General features: G+C 45.2%; 1 protein-coding gene and 2 long non-coding RNA genes across 4 annotated transcripts in view; 1 reads left to right on the forward strand and 2 right to left on the reverse strand.

Annotated features, from left to right (window-relative positions):
* Positions 1-14628, reverse strand: part of LOC141989271 (uncharacterized) — a 212319-nt gene that overhangs the window by 146355 nt on the left and 51336 nt on the right. The gene's annotated exons all lie outside the window — the stretch shown is intronic.
* Positions 1-14628, forward strand: part of PLCB2 (phospholipase C beta 2) — a 70973-nt gene that overhangs the window by 15274 nt on the left and 41071 nt on the right. For both annotated transcript variants that reach the window (XM_074955715.1, XM_074955716.1), the window contains exons 4-5: positions 4972-5112; positions 5593-5672. In XM_074955715.1, coding sequence (XP_074811816.1) covers positions 4972-5112; positions 5593-5672 — 221 coding nt within the window. The remainder of the gene's footprint in view (positions 1-4971; positions 5113-5592; positions 5673-14628) is intronic.
* On the reverse strand, positions 9801-13749 carry LOC141989265 (uncharacterized). Its single transcript, XR_012639951.1, has 2 exons — positions 12465-13749; positions 9801-12371 (listed from the first exon to the last, which is right to left on the reverse strand). It is a non-coding gene; the product is annotated as an uncharacterized LOC141989265 (long non-coding RNA).

Genomic DNA, 14628 nt, shown 5'->3' on the forward strand with positions numbered 1-14628 from the left:
AGTACTAAAAGGGGAAGGGTCAATGAGAAATCAGGACTCTGAGACTGACAGTCTGCAAGAACAATGGGGAGAGGCCAATGCTCCAGGTCAGCCTGATTGACAGGTGGGCAGGCTAATGAGGGAACAGACTACAGATAGAGTGGGGCTGAGCTAAGGAGAAAGCAGGAGCCTGAGCTGAGCTGGGGGGCAGGGTCATGCTGGCCAGAGAGAACCAGAGAAGCAGCCACAAGAGCAGACCTGTGCTGGGAGGAGATCTGCAGCAATCAGAGCCAGAGGGGCCAGAGAAGCAGCCCAGGGGGCGGGAGGCAGAGCAGCAGCAGTACTGAGGCAGAGTGGAGCTGGGGCTGGAGCAGTCCGGAGCCGGGTGCGGTGAGCAGCTTGGAGCGGTGAGCGACGCGGGACCTAGGGGAGCGGGCCCAGCGCAGGGAGGTGCCCCCGCTAAGAGGCCTTGCGGGCCGGACTTGGAGGGGGATCATAACCCCAACAGGGGGGCTGGCTCTGGGAAGAAAGGTCCTGCCACCTAGAGCCTAAAGGCGTGTGGCCACTGTCTGACCTGCAGCATCCCTGCAGCACAACCAGGGCCTGGGCAGGAGGCCTGGGACGTGTGAGGAACAGACTGTGAACTTCCCTTACGTTCCAGAGATGCTAGTTCTGATGTTCCCGTCCCTCAGAGTGGGGTTATGTGTTTTCCTTAATCATTTTTCCTTATTTTTTCAAAATTAATTGCTGTTTAATAAATTGTATTTGCTTTGGACTGTGTGGAATGATCAGTGGGTCAGGGAAGCATCCAGAGCAGAGAGAGCACCCCAGAGTGGGGATACGCAAGACCCTGACCTAAGTGACCACGACAAGGTTGGGGGTTTGAGCCCCAGAAATCCTGGGCCCAGCCTTGTTGGGGTTACGAGGACTCTGCCACACAGGAGAGTGGAAGGGGAGCCCTCTGGATAAAAGGGGTGGGAGCAAGGACTCAGATCCTTTCGCTAGCCCGTTTTACCAGGGTAGTGTATAAGCCAGGAAGGTTCCCCACCATAGCTAGACCATTCCCCTGCTTACACACACACAAAAATCTCTAACCCTGGTTAAGAAGGTGCTTTAAGCGTGAGCTAGCAAGCACAGCTGAGGGCATAGCCTTGATCTTGGGTTTTGCTTCAGCCTGGGCCAGCAGCCCACCCTACTTTGTGGTGAAAGGGCAGGATAATCAAGCACTGGTGCTGGTAGACCTCCAATCCTATCCCACAGCTCTACCTGGGATGTACTTTTTGGTTTAACTTCTCCCTTCTTCTGCACTGGCTTTTTGACCTCCGGTTTGCCTGCTTCATTTCTGCTGCACTTACACAGCATTTGAATGGAGGTGCTGTCCAAGAAGCCCTCCTCTTGGGCTGCCAGTTGGCCAGAAGGTGTGATGTCAGTAAGACCCATAATTTGGGGGAATTTGTATGCTTAGTGGACAAGAAAGAGAGAGAGAAAGAGCAGTCCCAGCCACTTGCACTACAAATCACTTTGAGGTTTGCAGACTGAATTCCTTAATGACATTCTCATTAAAAATTCTTGCAGCCAAATGCTGTTTTCTTTTGCCTTCAGAGCTGTCTGCAGTAATAAGGAGTATTTCCCCTTGGAAATTATTTACCTAAAGCATTGTTCTCATGTTCTTCCTACGGGCAGCAGCTCCATGCTAGGTAAGAGAGAGCACCAGGCAAATGAATTAATAGAGTGGTCCAGTTTAATGCATCACTAAGAACGATAGGATAGCACACCAGAAATTCATCCCAGCACATGGGCTAGTACAGCACCAGTGTAGATGCAATTACATGGGTAGCACTTAGCATGGATGGAGCATCCCCACTGCAAAGCTAGCTACACCAGGCTAGGCTAGCTTGGGCTTACTGTGAGGTGAAGACATAGAATCATAGGACTGGAAGGGACCTCGAGAGGTCATCTAGTCCAGTCTCCTGCATTCATGGCAGGACTAAGTATTATCTAGACCATACCTGGCAGGTGTTTGTCTAACCTGCTCCTAAAAATCTCCAATGATGGAGATTCCACAACCTCCTAGGCAATTTATTCCAGTGCTTAACCACCCTGATAGTTAGGAAGTTTTTCCTAATGTCCAACCTAAACCTCCCTTTCTGCAATTTAAACCCAATGCTTCTCGTCCTATCCTCAGAGGTTAAGAAGAACAATTCTTCTCCCTCTTCCTTTTAACAACCTTTTATGTACTTGGAAACTGTTATCATGTCCCCTCTTAGTCTTCTCTTTTCCAGACTAAACAAACCCAATCTTCTCAATCTTCCCTCATAGGTCATGCTTTCTAGACCTTTAATCATTTTTGTTGCTCTTCTCTGGACTTTCTCCAGTTTGTCCACATCTTTCCTAAAATGTGGCACCCAGAACTGGATACAATACTCCAGTTGAGGCCTAATCAGCGTGGAGTACAGCGGAAGAATTACTTCTCATGTCTTGCTTACAACACTCCTGCTAATACATCCCAGAATAATGCTAGCTTTTTTTGCAACAGTGTTACACTGTTGACTCATATTTAGCTTGTGGTCCACTATGACCCCCAGATCCCTTTCCGCAGTACTCCTTCCTAGGTAGTCACTTCCCATTTTGTATGTGAGCAACTGATTGTACTTTACTTGGGCCAAATTCAGAGGTGAGTGAAAGTGATTCTAAGAGACTGCCACTCACACTTTCCTCAACTTGTAAGTTACACTACTGTAGACTCAGTCTCCCTTGTACCTACACCCACTAGACATCACCTCTGAATCTGGGCCACTATGTTTATGGTAGCAGATTAGAAGTTTAGCTGCACATATGCAGCTAGAAGTCGGGCCTGCTTCTGCTCCCACCGAAGTCAATGGCAATTTTGCTATTGACTTCAAGAGGGGCAGGATCAGGCCGTTTGTTTGGTTTTGGCTGGAGGATTACATTTATATAGTGAATTTAATGCACTTCTTTCATGATTTGTGAATGTTACTTATTTCATTGTAAATTGTGGTGCTCTGCACCGCAGCACCTTACATTTGGGAGATTTTACATGGTGATGAAGAAAATTAATGAAAAATAATTCTACAAAGATTCTGTAAAAATTGACATGTATTATCCTTAACGTGATCTAGTAATGAAATACATATTACACTAATCAGAGAAGGTCTATACTTGTCCAACTCAGGCTCTGGTGGGCCACAAATGTGGGGTGGGATGGAGGGGAGACAGGTTCCAGAAGTGAGGGGCTCTGACACTCATTTTACAGAGGGACCAACTCCAGGAACTGGCAGCAAGCGTGATTCAGGCGATCACAACTACTGGCACAAGACACAGGGAGAGAGTCCATCTCTCAGATAACTGGGTCCTAGACCATGGAGGGCTTTAAAGATCATAACTAACACTCCAACTGCATTGGGAAGAGATAATGTTATGGTGATGTTGGAGTAAGGAGTACTGCAGTAATCCAGCCTTAAGGCTATTGTGTGATGCTGACAAACAGCCTGTTTGTAATAAACTCAGGAACCCTGCTTAAGTAGTATCTGTCACCTTATTCCATACATTACAATATCGGCAATGTCTGCAAATTTGGACTGGAGATAGGGTTGCCAGGGGTTCGGTTTTCGACTGGAACACCCAGTCAAAAAGGGACCCTGGCAGCTCCAGTCAGCACTGCTGACCGGGCCGTTAAAAGTCCAGTTGGCGTGGGGCTGGCAGGCTCCCTACCCAGCTCCACATGGCTCCCAGGAAGCAGTCAGCATGTCCCTCTGGCTCCTAGGCATAGGGGCAGCCACTGGGACTCCACGCACTGCCCCTGCCCTGAGCACTGGCTCCGCAGCTCCCGTTGGCCAGGAACCACGGCCAATGGGAGCTGCCAGGGTGGTACCTGTGGGCAGGGGCAGCACACAGAGACGCTTGGCCGTGCCTCCACCTAGGAGCTGGAGAGACATGCCAGCTGCTTCCCCAGAGCTGCCTCAGCTAAGCACCGCCTGGAGCCCACACCCTGAATTCCCTCCTGCACCCGAACCCCCTGCCCCAGCCCTGAGCACCCTCCCGCACCCAAACTCCCTCCCAGAGCCCATGCCCTGAACCCCCTCCTGCACTCCAAACCCCTGCCCCAGCCCTGAGCCTCCTCCCGCACTCCAAACCCCTCATTTCTGGCTCCACCCCAGAGCCCGCACCCCCAGCCAAGAGCCTGTACCCCCTCCCACATCCCAGCCCCCTGCCTCAGCCCGGAGCCCCCTCCCACACCCCAAACCCATAATCCCTGGCCCCACCCCAGAGTTTACACCCCCAGCCAGAGCCCTTACTCCCACCCTCTGCACCCCAACCTCCAGCCCAGAGCCCCCTCCTACACCCCAAACCCATCATCCCTGGCCCCACCCCAGAGCCCACATCCCCAGCTGGTGCCCTCACCCTTCCTGCACCCCAGCCCTCTGCCCCGCCCAGGGCCCCCTCCCGCACCCTGAACCCCTCATTTCTGGCTCCATCCCAGAGCCTGCACCCCCAGCCCAGAGTCTGTATCCCCTCCCCCACCCCAACCCCCTGCCCCAGCTTGGTGAAAATGAGCAAGTGAGGGGAGAGCAAGCGATGGAGGGAGGCGGGATAAAATTAGCAGGGTGGGGCCTCAGAGAAGGGGCGGGGGAGGGGTGGGGTTTTGGGGAAGGGGTGAGGCAAGACTGTTTAGTTTTTTGAGATTAGACAATTGGCAACCGTCACTGGAGATCTCTCAAGAAGAAAGTTTCTCCTGAGATCTCTTGGTAATATCAGAAATGCCAGGCTGCTCTAGTACCTCTTCACATTCCCACTGGACCCAGGAAGTACAGAGGCCCACAGTGAAAATGAATAATATAAAAAGTTTTCTAAAAACTTCTTCCAGTTTCCATAAGGGTTCAGTGCAAAGTCGGGTAAAGGTTTGGGTTGGGTCTTGTTTTCTGGTGTCAGTTTACCCATCCCCCTTCATTTTTACCTTGTTTCCCTTTGCAGAGCCAGAAGCTCCGAGAGGTTTTTAACTTGGATTTCCCAGACAACAACTTCCTGCTCAAGACTCTGACTGTTGTGACCGGCCCCGATATGGTGGATCTCACTTTCCACAACTTTGTCTCCTACAAAGAGAGTGTTGGCAAGGTATCTGAGACCTCAGGGGAATGGACCACCAGGGATGTCTAGGAATGGCAGTATTAGTGGAAAGAGGGAGGGTGGGAATTCTAAATCCCCTGTTTCTTGAGCATGACTGACAAGCTTGCCAGCTGCAAGGGACAGGAATCCCGTTCCAAAAGAGAGGGGGGTACAGTGTCCTTGAGCTCCAGCCTGGAGCCCCTGCAAGCAGAAGGAAGGAATTAATGTGCTGCTGCTGTTCACTTCATCATCCTCCTTCCTGCAGTTAAAGTGGACAAAGCAAAGGATAGGAGGGTAAGTTCAAGGTCCCACTGTAAGCAGGTGTAGAAACAGGAGCTCAAGACTAGGCAGGTGGCAGGGACCGAAAGGTGCGCACTGCTCCTCAGGCTGTGAGGACGGGATGGGAGGTCAGCACCATTCAGAGTGCAGATGCCATGTCCTGATTGGTGCCACTTTTCTAACCTCTGATTGCATTTGTTTTGTTGCCAGAGCTGGGCTGAGGATATCATGGCCATCGTTAGAAATCCACTGACATCCAATGCATCTCGCTACACCTTCCTGGAGAAAATGTAAGTGGCTTCCAATTAATGTTACTCTTTAAAACTCCAACCCATTGCTCTCCCTGCCTGTCTCCGTAGAGAATGATGCCAGGGTGGGCTCCTTGGGAGCAAAGGGCTTCTGCAATTCAGCAACAAACCTTGTCTGAACTCAGTTGCCCATAACAACAGGTGCAATGTGGTATCTGGGCTGTATGTCACTTTGGGTGCATGTACACTGCACCCTTCTTTTGGCGGCATGTAGGGTATATACCGGCGTAGTTCCATAGAATGGGTATAAATAATAGTGTAAACGGTGAAGCCTGGCTTAGGCGAGCAGAGTAAAGACATGCTTGAAGGGTGTGGGTACACCTGAGTACATGCCCTAGATAGTTCTCTACTCACCCAAGCCATGCCTACCCATTTACACTGCTATTTTTAGCAATGTGGCATCCTGCTGCCTCCCCATTTCCGGAGCCCTTCCCCACACTGAAGGAAAGGCTCTGGCAGTGGTGAAAGGGTGTCCATTACTTGCAATGATTGGTTGTGGTCAGTTTGGAATCCTTGAGTCGTCTTCTTTTGCTTGTGCATCTGCCATCTGTAGTTTGCTCTGTTGATTGTTCTTTCTGAGAAACAAGCTGTAGATGTTGATGGTTTCTGTTGAAGTCTCCACTGTTGGTCTCAATCACATATGATCTAGGTGCTGAATTCTTTTTCTTTATGGCAGCTGGCATTATCCATTCTTTTTCCTCATCCAGTTTGACGTGAACATAGTCTCTAGACCTGGCAGTTTTCTAACTGAGTGACATCTGTTGTAAAATTGTTCATAAGCTTTGTTAGCCTTTTTATCCCATTTGGCTATTCTCTTCATTCCTGGCCACTTTGGAAATAGATTCTTTTCCAAAGATGGAATAGTAGTTCTGAGTTGTCTTCCCATCAGGATTTGTGCTGAACTATATCCAGTAGCTGCTATTGGTGTTGATCTGTAACACAGAAGAGCAAGGAAAGGATCTTCCTGCTGTAAGATTTTCTTAGCCTTCTCTACAACTCGTTCAGCCTCTCCATTTGCTTCTGGGTAAAACGGGCTCTAGTAAATATGGTCAAAATCATATTTTGTTTGGAATGACTTAAATTCTGCTGCAGTGAATTGTGGTCCGTTGTCCATCACTAGTTGTTCTGGAATACCAAACTGAGCAAAAATGGACTTCAGTTTCTCAATAACTCTGTGGTATATTATGTCTTTCAAATACACTATTTCTACGTATGTGGAAAAATAGTCCATGAAGACCAGGTAATGATGGCCTCTGAATTCCCATAAATCTTCAGTGAGTCTCTTCCAAGGTCCATCTGGTAGAGGTGCTGTTATTAAGGGTTCCTTGTGTTGTGTTGGTCTGTTAGTTCTGCAGTGTTCATGTGCAGATGCTTTATTCTTTATCTCCTTGCTGATGCCTGGCCACCTGGTTGGCCCGTTCACAGCATTTAATTAATCCTTGATGTCCTTCATGGATGAGGTTTAGGATTTCTCCACTCATTTGTCTGGAATTACGATGCAAATTGCCTTTAATCACAAGTCCATTTGACTCATTCAATTGTCCACGCACCACAAAGTAGTCTCTTATCACTTCCTTAGTGTCCTTTAGATACTCGAGTCAGCCGCCTCATATGTAACTTGAACTTCTTGAAGTTGAGTGTCTGTCAAGGTTGGGTTTTTTTAGCTGGAGGAGTCCCTTTTCTATTACCAGCAGGAGAGTGAGTTTGTATGTGTGTCTGTGTGTGTGTGTGGGGGGGGGAAGAGTGAGAAAACCTTGATTTGTGCTGGAAATGGCCTTCCTTGATGATCACTTGATGATCACTTTAGATAAGCTGTTAGCAGCAGGACAGTGGGGTGGGAGGAAGTTTTGTTTCATGGTCTCTGTGTGTATATAATGTCTTCTGCAGTTTCCACGATATGCTATGCATCCGATGAAGTGAGCTGTAGCTCACGAAAGCTCATGCTCAAATAAACTGGTTAGTCTCTAAGGTGCCACAAGTACTCCTTTTCTTTTTTCTTTTTACGAATACAGACTAACACGGCTGTTACTCTGAAACTTTTCTGACACTGGTCTGTATGCAGCCACAGTATCCACATTTGCCGTTATGTCATCTTCAAGCTCACAGGTAGCTGAGTGTGATGCTGGGCTCTGTGATAGAATGTCTGCTATCACCAGATTTTTCCTAGGAACATATTTAGCAACTGGGTTAAATTTCATTAACCTTAGCAGTAGATGTTGGCATCTGAGCAGTGCTTGATCCAGGTCTTTTCCACTAATGAGGGTTACAAGCTATTTATTGTCTGTTACCAGTCCACACAGATCTCTGTAGAAGTTCTCACATGCCCATATGCTTGCCAGGCACTCTTTTTCAATCTATGCATGTTATACCAATAAATTAAAAACCAGCAGGATCTTATTAAAGGGAAAAAGGCAAAATACCACATTTATTGTGAATACAGAAAGAATCATAGTAAGCAGTTAGTTACAGCTGTAACATTCCATTCAATCTCATCTTTATTCACTCATTCATTCATACTCTCACACACAGGTTCTGCAAGGTTGTTATCATAGTAAGCAGTTAGTTATAGCTATAACATTCCATTCAATCTCATATTTATTCACACATTCACACACACACACACACACACACACAGAGGTTCTGCAAGGTTGTCATCATAGTTACCAGCCTTAGAGTTGCTCATGCCAAGCCACTGGCCAGGTGGCCTGGACATGAGGAGGGAGCAGGGCCTTGTCAGATGCTCATCTGATGCTCCTGGAAGTTGGTTTGCAGAATCAGACCCCAAAGTTCTCACTTTTTAAGAGTCTATTTTTATAGGAATTTCTTCCTATGCCAGTCTATGGGAATTGCTTCATCATGCTGTTGCTGAATCAATCAGCAGATAGCACATTCCTGACGGCTCCAAGAAGTTATCTTGTTCTTTGGTTCTCCCATTCTTGAGGCTGTTGGGTGGATTCCAGTCTGCCCTCCGGGGGTCCTCTGGTTATTTCCACTTGACGCCTTCTTCAGCCGATGGACACTGGATTCTTAGGCTGGCACCTCCCTGATCATTCAGTTGTTATCCACACCAAGCATCCGTCCACATACATCCTCTATCTCTATTTTAATCACAATTGTTAATACAACAAAAGGGCGGGGAGTCTCTGGGTGCTGTTTCTGTTGTTAGAGTATTGCTTTGAGTCTTTGTGAATTGCTTTGAGAACAGATTCTGTCTTAGAATGTACTAACACAATTAGCAGCTTGCAAGTTTCACACATAGAGGGAGAGAAACAGTACCAAAACCCAAGAGACCTCTTAATTAGTAATACCCTGGAATTTAAACTATGGGGAATCAAACTCATTTGTGATTTTAATACAGAACTTCTTTAATATGATCCAACATAATCCCCCTTTTGACACTAAGATTTATAATCGTCAGTGTCACTTTCTATGTAGCCTATTCAAGAGAAGGTACTGTGAGGCAATTTGAGTTTGTGATTCCAATTCATGCCACATACACGATCCTAGTGATGTATCTTTACTACAAGGTTCTGGGGCAACAGGCAAGGTGAGGCACACCCACTTTTGAGGAGTCCATTCGGTACAACCTCTAGTGTCCAATAGCCTCCCTCCCTCCCCAGCCCACTGGCTCGAGGTCCAGGGTAGCCAGAAGGATCCCATGTGTAATATGGGGAGTGGGCTAACCTTCAATACCTTTGCCTCCAGGGACTGTTGGTGTGCAATTTTGACAACAATTTCTCCCATTAACAAGTCTGGTTTCACAATACTGGAAACATATTGCATCCATTCATATTGATAAGTGTCAAACAATGATCTCTTTCTTTTTTTAACAAATGCATCAAACCCTTAATATTTCCCAATATGACCCAGGACATTTGTGTTCCAAAGTAGCTAGTGCAAGTATCTGCATTTCAGTGCATCCCATAGCTATGGCTGTGTAGTTTCCTATTTCTAATTTTTTTTTTTTTTTATGCATAAGCCATGTGGTAGTATTAAGCCATTGCCAAAGATTCCATCGGGCTTTTAGGTTACCCAGACCAATTTGGACCAAGTCTACGTTGGCATGTACTTGTTTTTGTGTCAGGCTGTCCTGTAGCTGGGACAGAGAGCTTAATTTATTTTTAATTACCTGCAGGTCTTTAGTTTTTTTTTTTTTTTTTTTTTTAAAACACACAACGGTGCTAGCAACAAGACAAAACACAAGACAACACATAGAACACAAAACACAGTTTCTAGTAGATTCATAGTATTGGGTTGCTCTTCAGCTGGCATCAGCTTTTCCTGATTTTCTGAAAGACAAAAAGAGCATGTTTCTACCCCTTTTGGGGTGGCAGATTATTGCTTAAAATATTTCTTTTACAAATACCCTTGCTGATTGCAGGCAAAACAGAGGAATTGCCCCCACATTTTCCTGTTTTTGTTCTATAGGCAGGCCAGGTTTCAATGGCTTTTATCTTTTAAGGGTTATGGGGAAATTATTCCACTATTTAGTCATTAAATCCCTGAGGTGGGGTACCTCAGTTTCCCTTCTTATACAGCAGACCAAGTTTATAATGTTTTTCCTGCTGTGTTAAGCTTTAAGTTTATTTACAGGTAATAGCTGAGAAGCATCATTACCATACAACCTTAAAGGGTTTTTCCAAAAATCATACAGACTATACATTGTTGCAGGGGTACTTATTATCATTAAATTTATTAAAATTATCTTGTTATCCCATGCCTTTTATTTAGACAATTTGTTTGCTGACCAGGTATGTCCTTTATCTGCAGCTCCTTTGTGCTGCTAATTCTTTCCTTCCTTTATCATTTAGGTAATTTGCATTTTCACAGAAGCTTCCTGCTTTTGGATTTAAAGCCATCAGCAGCTCACTAAAAGGGACACCATCAACTTTCACCAGAGTTTTGATTACTTTTAACTTCTGCTTCCAAAACACACAGCAATCTGAAAAAGAAAACCCAACCTATTGTGGCTCCCTTTGGAGCCCTAATAGCATTTTAATTAAGTAGCATGGTATGTTTGCATTTCTTTTGCCCCTTCTACAATATACCCTGCACATGTTCTGGGGCAAATGCACATTCCTTCCATAGTTTAACTTCTATAACATTATCCAGATCCATTTTTACATAAGGTGTCACTATTTCTTTTTTTTTACTTACAGAGGTTTCATGTACCTTTATCAAAGTGACAGTCTGATTACTCAGAGCCATTTTAAGACTCAGTGTTTCTCACATTGCTTCTTTTTGTTTTGTGCACCTCACCCCTGCTGTTGCTTCAGAGAGGCACTGTTTTTTTAATTTTTTTTTTTTGTACTACAACTCTCATCTGCTATTTTGTTACAAAAACAAACAAACAAAAAGAATCCAGAATTTTTTTTTTTATATTCTCCTGATTTTGACTGCACTGCTGCAGCCACAACTTAAAAACATTTTAAATTTTGTAAAGCATTGAGTTACCTTTTAAGGGTTAAATGCCAAATCCCAAAGCCAAACAACACTAATTACCTGTGTCTAGCAAAAAGGTCTGTCGGTTTTGCAACTTTGAATTAAAGAGTCAAATGGATTTTTAGTGGCATTATTTAAAACAAAACCAACTGGTCCTTAGAACTTTACATATTTACACACACAGAGATAGATACATACACATTTTCTTTAACATCCCTTCCACACTGCTCTGGTTTTTTTACATCTTACATTCCCTTTATACATTTGAGGCAGTTAAGTTCCAATAGAACCCCCTTATGTTCTTTTAGCAAATTTGACTAAATTGTCCAGTCAAATGAATTTAATCAGTTTCTTTTGCCTGGCTAATTTACAGACATTCCTTTGGGAAAGGGCCCATTTTTCCCTCAGAATGGCTGCAAAGAAACCAAGAATGCTCTTTCTCTAACACTTTTCCTTTTTAACATTTTCACAAAGTTTAGCTGCTTAATTCCCTCCAGCCTCTGCAGAGTTAACTTTTTTTTTTTTTTTTTTTAACTCTTTATCTTTGTAATTATGCCTGGGGGTGCCATACATAGGACCTTCTCCCCCTTTACCTGCCTCCCTCCAGCCTCTGCAGAGTTGAGTTTTTCACTCTTTTTGTATTCCTGGAGTGCCTCTTTCACTATTTTCAGCTGGCTTTGGGTATTTGTAGCCAGCACCTTCCAATTGTCTGCTCCCTTTTCCGTTTGTGCCTTTTCCTCTTTACATGAAGACAAGCGGAGGGAAGAATCCTTACATGCCTCCCACAACAACCAAATTGCTGCTGCATCTCTTTTGGCAGCACTAGAAGGTTTGTATATGAGGATATACTGAGCCAATCTATCCTCTAGGTCCGAAATAGTGCAGAGATCAGCTAGGGCTTGTTTAGTCCAAGGACTGTGCCCAAATTTTTGAAGGTTTTGTTTAAAAGGTGTAATTTCTTTAACAAAAGGTGAGGTTGGAGTTCCTTCTGACTCCATTCCTCCCTCTGGTACTGGCTTACCCTGTTTTCTTTTAAACATCTTAACATGGATATTTCAATCTCTTTGTCACTGCTGGTATTACTTAGCAAGTGACACAGCCTAGATTCTGAAATCATAGCTTAATCTATGCGTTTTTCCCCTGCTACCTTCCCGGAGGCCAGCAGGTCTGGTTAACCTATTTCTCCCTGCTACCTTCTCGGAGGCCAGCCGGTCCGGTTAACCTGTTCTTCCCTGCTACCTTCTCGGAGGCCAGCAGGTCTGGTTTAATCTGTTTTCCCTGCTACCTTCTCGGAGGCCAGCAGGTCTAGTTTAATCTGTTCTTCCCTGCTACCTTCTCGGAGGCCAGCAGGTCCCCTGCTACCTTCTCGGAGGCCAGCAGGTCCCCTGCTACCTTCTCGGAGGCCAGCAGGTCTGGTTTAATCTGTTTTTCCTGCTACCTTCTCGGAGGCCAGCAGGTCCCCTGCTACCTTCTCGGAGGCCAGCAGGTCTGGTTAACCTAATAGAAATGCCTAGCTCACTAGAGCTGGCGGTGTGCACACCAATATTTACAATAACTGAGGTTTTTTACCAATATTCCCCCTTTCGCAATTCTCCACCAAAATGTTATACCAATAAATTAAAAACCAGCAGGATCTTATTAAAGGGAAAAAGGCAAAATACCACATTTATTGTGAATACAGAAAGAATCATAGTAAGCAGTTAGTTACAGCTGTAACATTCCATTCAATCTCATCTTTATTCACTCATTCATTCATACTCTCACACACAGGTTCTGCAAGGTTGTTATCATAGTAAGCAGTTAGTTATAGCTATAACATTCCATTCAATCTCATATTTATTCACACATTCACACACACACACACACACACACACAGAGGTTCTGCAAGGTTGTCATCATAGTTACCAGCCTTAGAGTTGCTCATGCCAAGCCACTGGCCAGGTGGCCTGGACATGAGGAGGGAGCAGGGCCTTGTCAGATGCTCATCTGATGCTCCTGGAAGTTGGTTTGCAGAATCAGACCCCAAAGTTCTCACTTTTTAAGAGTCTATTTTTATAGGAATTTCTTCCTATGCCAGTCTATGGGAATTGCTTCATCATGCTGTTGCTGAATCAATCAGCAGATAGCACATTCCTGACGGCTCCAAGAAGTTATCTTGTTCTTTGGTTCTCCCATTCTTGAGGCTGTTGGGTGGATTCCAGTCTGCCCTCCGGGGGTCCTCTGGTTATTTCCACTTGACGCCTTCTTCAGCCGATGGACACTGGATTCTTAGGCTGGCACCTCCCTGATCATTCAGTTGTTATCCACACCAAGCATCCGTCCACATACATCCTCTATCTCTATTTTAATCACAATTGTTAATACAACAAAAGGGCGGGGAGTCTCTGGGTGCTGTTTCTGTTGTTAGAGTATTGCTTTGAGTCTTTGTGAATTGCTTTGAGAACAGATTCTGTCTTAGAATGTACTAACACAATTAGCAGCTTGCAAGTTTCACACATAGAGGGAGAGAAACAGTACCAAAACCCAAGAGACCTCTTAATTAGTAATACCCTGGAATTTAAACTATGGGGAATCAAACTCATTTGTGATTTTAATACAGAACTTCTTTAATATGATCCAACATGCATATCAGTTTTGTGCTCCTATAAGTGAGCAAGAGCTAAATGCAACTGGCCCCCACTCAGAGCCATGTTGTTGCAACAGTGCCCCACCTAGGTTATAGCTCCTTACATCTGCACTGACCCTTGTGGGTTTGTTCACATTACAGTACTGGAGAAATGGAGCTGTTGAGATCAATACTTTTACCTTTTTGAAGAAAATGTCTTGATTTGGGCCCCATAGCCAAGATGTGTTCGACTTTAAGGGTATGTCTACACTGCAACTAAACACCTGTAGCTGGCCTGTGACAGCTGACTCAGACGCAGGCTGCAGGGTTGTTTAAGCAATGTAGACATTTGGGCTTGGGCTGGAGCCTGGGCTCGGGGACCCTCTCCCCTCACGGGGTCGCAGAGTCTGGTCTTCAGCCTGTGCCTGAATGTCTACACAACAGTTTAACAGCCATGCAGCCCAAGCTCCATGAGCCCAAGTCAGGTGACATGGGCCAGCCATGGGTATTTAGTTGCACTGTAGATATACTCCAACAATTCATTCAGTGGTTTTATCACTGTAGAAAGGTCTTGTAGGCATTGACCAAGGTAATTTACTAGCTCAATATATATATATCAGTTCTGACAGGTTTCAGAGTAGCAGCCGTGTTAGTCTGTATTCACAAAAAGAAAAGGAGTACTTGTGGCACCTTAGAGACTAACCAATTTATTTGAGCATAAGCTTTCGTGAGCAACAGCTCACTTCATCGGATGCATAAAAGTGGAAAATGCAGTGAGGATATTTTTATACACACAGACCATGAAAAAATGGGTGTTTATCACTTCAAAAGGTTTTCTCTCCCCCCACCCCACTCTCCTGCTGGTAATAGCTTATCTAAAGTGATCACTCT

This window comes from Natator depressus, chromosome 6 (genome assembly GCF_965152275.1).
Source record: "Natator depressus isolate rNatDep1 chromosome 6, rNatDep2.hap1, whole genome shotgun sequence".
In the NCBI taxonomy this organism is placed as follows: domain Eukaryota; kingdom Metazoa; phylum Chordata; order Testudines; family Cheloniidae; genus Natator; species Natator depressus.